Source organism: Apium graveolens, chromosome 11 (genome assembly GCF_009905375.1).
Source record: "Apium graveolens cultivar Ventura chromosome 11, ASM990537v1, whole genome shotgun sequence".
Taxonomy (NCBI): Eukaryota; Viridiplantae; Streptophyta; class Magnoliopsida; order Apiales; family Apiaceae; genus Apium; species Apium graveolens.
This window is the reverse complement of record NC_133657.1, coordinates 12,207,027-12,211,362: the sequence shown is the minus strand read 5'-3', so window position 1 is coordinate 12,211,362 and position 4,336 is coordinate 12,207,027. Positions and strand designations below refer to the sequence as shown.

The 4,336-nt window shown below is 32.7% G+C and overlaps 1 protein-coding gene across 1 annotated transcript; it reads right to left on the bottom strand.

The window, feature by feature from the left end:
- Window positions 1-2,254: 2,254 nt before the first annotated feature.
- LOC141697091 (autophagy-related protein 18h-like) lies at window positions 2,255-3,195 on the bottom strand. Its single transcript, XM_074501301.1, has 3 exons — window positions 3,059-3,195; window positions 2,612-2,905; window positions 2,255-2,380 (listed from the first exon to the last, which is right to left on the bottom strand). The coding sequence occupies exons 1-3, from the start codon at window positions 3,086-3,088 to the stop codon at window positions 2,324-2,326; spliced, it is 381 nt and encodes a 126-aa protein (XP_074357402.1). The 5' UTR covers window positions 3,089-3,195; the 3' UTR covers window positions 2,255-2,323.
- Window positions 3,196-4,336: the final 1,141 nt, after the last annotated feature.

The following is a 4,336-nucleotide window of genomic DNA, read 5'->3' as shown; positions in this document are numbered from 1 at the left end:
TGGATCATTTTGCATGCAAGGGCAAAGAAGGAATTTGGCTAGTAAAATAAGAGTTAGTGGGGTTGGAATTGTCTTTTTAGCCCTTTAAATTGAATAGAAAAGGATTTGCATGTAAGGGAAACCATGTAATTTGCTAATTATGACAACTAAAATTTATAAAGATTTATTTTTATAAAATAAAATACAAGTTCAAAAATTATAAAATTTATACCATAAAATAACTTGGATTTTTAGAAATTTTATAAAACCACTTTTGAAATTTGTGAACAAAATAACTTTTAAAAAGAAATTTATTCAAGGTTTAAAATATTTCTTATAAATCAAAAATAAAAGAAATAAATAAACTTTTGCTTTGAAAAATCATATACCACATAACGCAAATTTAAGACGTAGAAATTCTAATTCACACGAGCATACAATAGTTGAATATATTGGCATTCAGTTTTAAAATTGCACCAAATTTACAAATAATAATACACGAAAATGTCGGTTGTAACACTTTTTCCTGTGAATCATTAATTCTTTGTTCACTTGTTGAGGCATCTGGAGTCTGGGATCTTGGATCATCATTAGAGGTCTGGCTTTCATTGACAATTAGGGCACTTGAACCATCTACAACATGTCCTTGACCAAATCTTAATGATTTCCTTTGAATCATTTCTAGTTCATATGTTTTTAAGATTCCATACAGGACTTCCAGAGTTATTCTTCTCACACTACACCATAGATGGCCTACAGCAACATCCAAAAAATGTTACAACAGGCCAAAAAAATGTTACCATAGCCACCCAAAAGACCTAAGGTAACATAAAATTTAAGTTGCTTTTTTTCGAGTTACCTTTGGCCCCTAAGGTAACATTTCCTTTGCCCTGGTGCAACATGGACTTTTGTGTTACAATAGACGTCAAAGGTAACATCAATGTATGTCTATAATATCACATTATGTATGTTACCTTTGTACTTCGAATTTGCAAAAAAAAGATGGGCCCACTTGTGGGGCCCATATTGGGGCCCACAGGTGGGCCCCATTTTTTATAATGATTTGTATTATATTAATTTGATAGGATTTGTTTGTAGTTTGAACATATATACCATTAACATGTTTTTCATACGTAAAAAAGCAATACTACATGAAATTCTACTATTGGAAATCGAACAATCCCAAAATATCATTACATACCACAAAATGTATTACATCCAAACCAACTTAAACATTCAAACCATCACATGTCTAAAACTATGATAACAACAATTATTTTAACGAAATAAAATAGTTCAGGCTCTTTACTAAATATTAGGAAAAAAAAGATAAACTTAATAAAATAGTAACACTGGAAACTCTTCACATTCTCCTCGACTTCAGAAGCAAGTGTTTGGTCCTCTTTTATTTAAGTGTCCTCCTTTACCGGCATGTCCCTAACTGCAAGATACCCCAAAGATAATAATGCACAAATTAGTTAGACAACACAAATTGCGCTAACAAATTACCCAACCCCTAACACTAACATAACTTATAAGTATAAGAAAAAGTAGGAGATAGTGTAGAGAAGATGATAACATTTAAATTTAGCAAAAATTAATACATCATCAATTAACAAAAATTCAGATTTAGATCAATATACCAATTAACAAAAACATGAGTAAAACTAACGTATTAGCAACTATCTTTGCTGTTCCGGACTTTGCATTGTCACTGGAAATACATAACACGAGCTTGTCTCTCAGTGAAGACTGAAGAGACGGAAAGTATAGCAATGTCACTGCAAATAAAATTGTATCCTCAAAGTTTACTAGGAGGTATAGCTCATAATTCTTCCAGGCTTCCACACATACAGAAGAAGAATAGCATGTTCAGAAAAAGTCGGGGATGGGAAGTAGAAGACTCTTGTAGCATATAATTTTAAATAACCTTCTCGATATAAGCAACTGTTTGTCGAGCATCCAATTGGTAATCATCCAGTAGACAAGACGCCCCACCTTCTCTGTCAAGCTCAAGCGCAGGTTCCTGTACCAGCAGATCAGTACTTGACAAGATTTGGGCCTTGAACCCAGCCTTAGACAGCTGATCTACCCTCTGTTTTAATACGACAGATTCTTCAGCAGTTTTACCAACTAACAAACTCCCTGTTGACCGAAAACTCACTCACCTAAAGCCAAAATTAATATAGAGTACAACTAATTTTACTAAGGTGAATAGTGAATATGCGGAATTGACAATATCAAAACTGACCGGTCTTTTTCCATCCAAGTAAATGTAGAGGATCAAGTCCTTGGTGAGTAACAGTGTTTACAAACTCCTCCCAGAGATGCCGGCTTCGAGTAGCTAGCTCCCACTTAGACGTACGAGGCGTCTTATGTACCATCCATATGTACCCCTGTCCTACAACATCAAACTTCAAATGTCAGAGTTTACTAATCCTGCAAGTAAACAAATAAATAAACTAGTAATTACTGTATTTTTAAATATGAGATCTAGGCTAAAATTGTTGATTGCACTGTTAGTAGAATGGAAGAGGCATTCTTGATCCTTATAATATTAGCCTATAATACTTGTATGATATAACACCACCAAATAGAAAAAACCATAAAACACTGAGATGTACAGACTTACTTGTGTAGCAAGACCAATAGCCACTAGTTTTGAGCTACATCTGACCATATACATAGCTGATCGGAATCTCAAAACATGAACATAACTGTGAGATCTTAATGAGTAGAAATGGATAGCTGTAAGAGAATGAATAACTGCTCCAACACGAGGTTCATATTTATCCCTTAATGAACTATCCCTGCCATGTTGTACTGGATCAGAACATCTTGTCTTTTCACTTGCCACAACCAAGAGCAGAGGATGCAAATCCATGAATCCTTCACAACCATCGCACTTTGCAGGGATGGGCTGCATCTGCAAGAAAGTGAGACCAATTCAGTGACATTTGAAGCATCTACAACAACAACCTTAAAATGTCAGAGTTTACTAATCCTCCAAGTAAACAAAAAAAAAATATTCAGCTATTAAATACATTAATTACATCACGGGATTACAACTTGTATTTACCTGCGCTCGTGGCGCCAGCACAAGGAACATCAGCGTCCACAACAGCAACAGAGAGATCAGACTCTAAAAGGAACTCGTGAGCAATAGTCAACCCGATGATACCAGAGATGCATATCGAGAAGGTCTTACTAGATTCAAACTTGTGAAACTCAAAATTTAAAATCCATATTAAAGAAGCCCTAAAATCAAAGAAAAACTTGAATTACCTGATGTTTAAGCGAAGAAATCGAGTCATATGAACTGAAAATAAGAAACCCCTAATTGGAAGAGCCTTTGCCAAACTATATTGAAAAAACCCTAATTTGAAGAAGAAAATTACTTTAGATGAAGAGATTTATAGAGAGGCTATGTATGAGAGAGAGGTTTAAGAGAGAGAGAGGGAGAATTTTAGGAAGAGTACAAGAGAGGGAGAAGAGGGAGAAGAGGAAAAGAGGCGGTGTATGAGAGAGAGGTTTAAGAGAGAGAGAGAGAATTTTAGGAAGAGTACAGGAGAGAGAGAAGAGGAAGAGAGTGTAATGACGAGATAGAAAGTGGGTTGGGCGACTTTCATCAAAAAAGGGTGCTCCGTGTGAATTTTTTTTCAAATTTTGCCCCCTTTAAAAATTTCAAGTCTCCAAAAAAAGTATATAATTTATAATTTATAATTTATAATTGTAGTAAATAATATTGAAAATATTATTTTAGAACAAAATTAGTTATGTATTTTGTTACTTACATAAATCTGTATATATACATTTTAATAAATTTTATTTTTAAAAATGTGTACATCAATGCTCGTATCAGAATGAAAGAGAATTATAATATTTTAATTTTTTATTACTTTTAAACTTTTATATTAAAATTTTTAAATTTTGACTTTCTAAAATTTTACCCAGGTCAGTCCAGAAAACTACTGCTTCTCCAAAAGTTTTGAGCCTACTTTAGTCCGCCTGATCGAGAGCCCAACATCGCTATTTTTTTATTAAACTTTTAAGTTTAAATAGTTTCCAATTTTTTTAATAATAAAAAAATATCAGTTACTAATTAGTACAGTTTACAAAATTTAACAAAAATAATTTATTTTATCAATCTTAGCTAATATTAAAATTATTGCTTAATTATGTTATCAAAATTGATTAACTTTGAAGTCAAATAATTATATAAATTTAATTGTTTGTAAAATATTACTTTTTTATCGATTAACACCCTATTGTAACATAAGTTTCCACATGTTACCGTATGTAACACTTTGAAGCTATAGTAACATGTTACGAAGGCTATGGTAACATCAAAAACACT

What these genes read in the sequence shown, in the direction of transcription:
- LOC141697091 (XM_074501301.1), bottom strand. Translation starts at nt 3,088, where the DNA reads ATGTTCCTTGTGCTGGCGCCACGAGCGCAG. An exon ending in TGCTGGCGCCACGAGCGCAG is followed by an intron (nt 2,906 to 3,058) that starts GTAAATACAAGT and finishes ACTTTCTTGCAG; the next exon opens with ATGCAGCCCATCCCTGCAAA. An exon ending in CTATTGGTCTTGCTACACAA is followed by an intron (nt 2,381 to 2,611) that starts GTAAGTCTGTAC and finishes TTGATGTTGTAG; the next exon opens with GACAGGGGTACATATGGATG.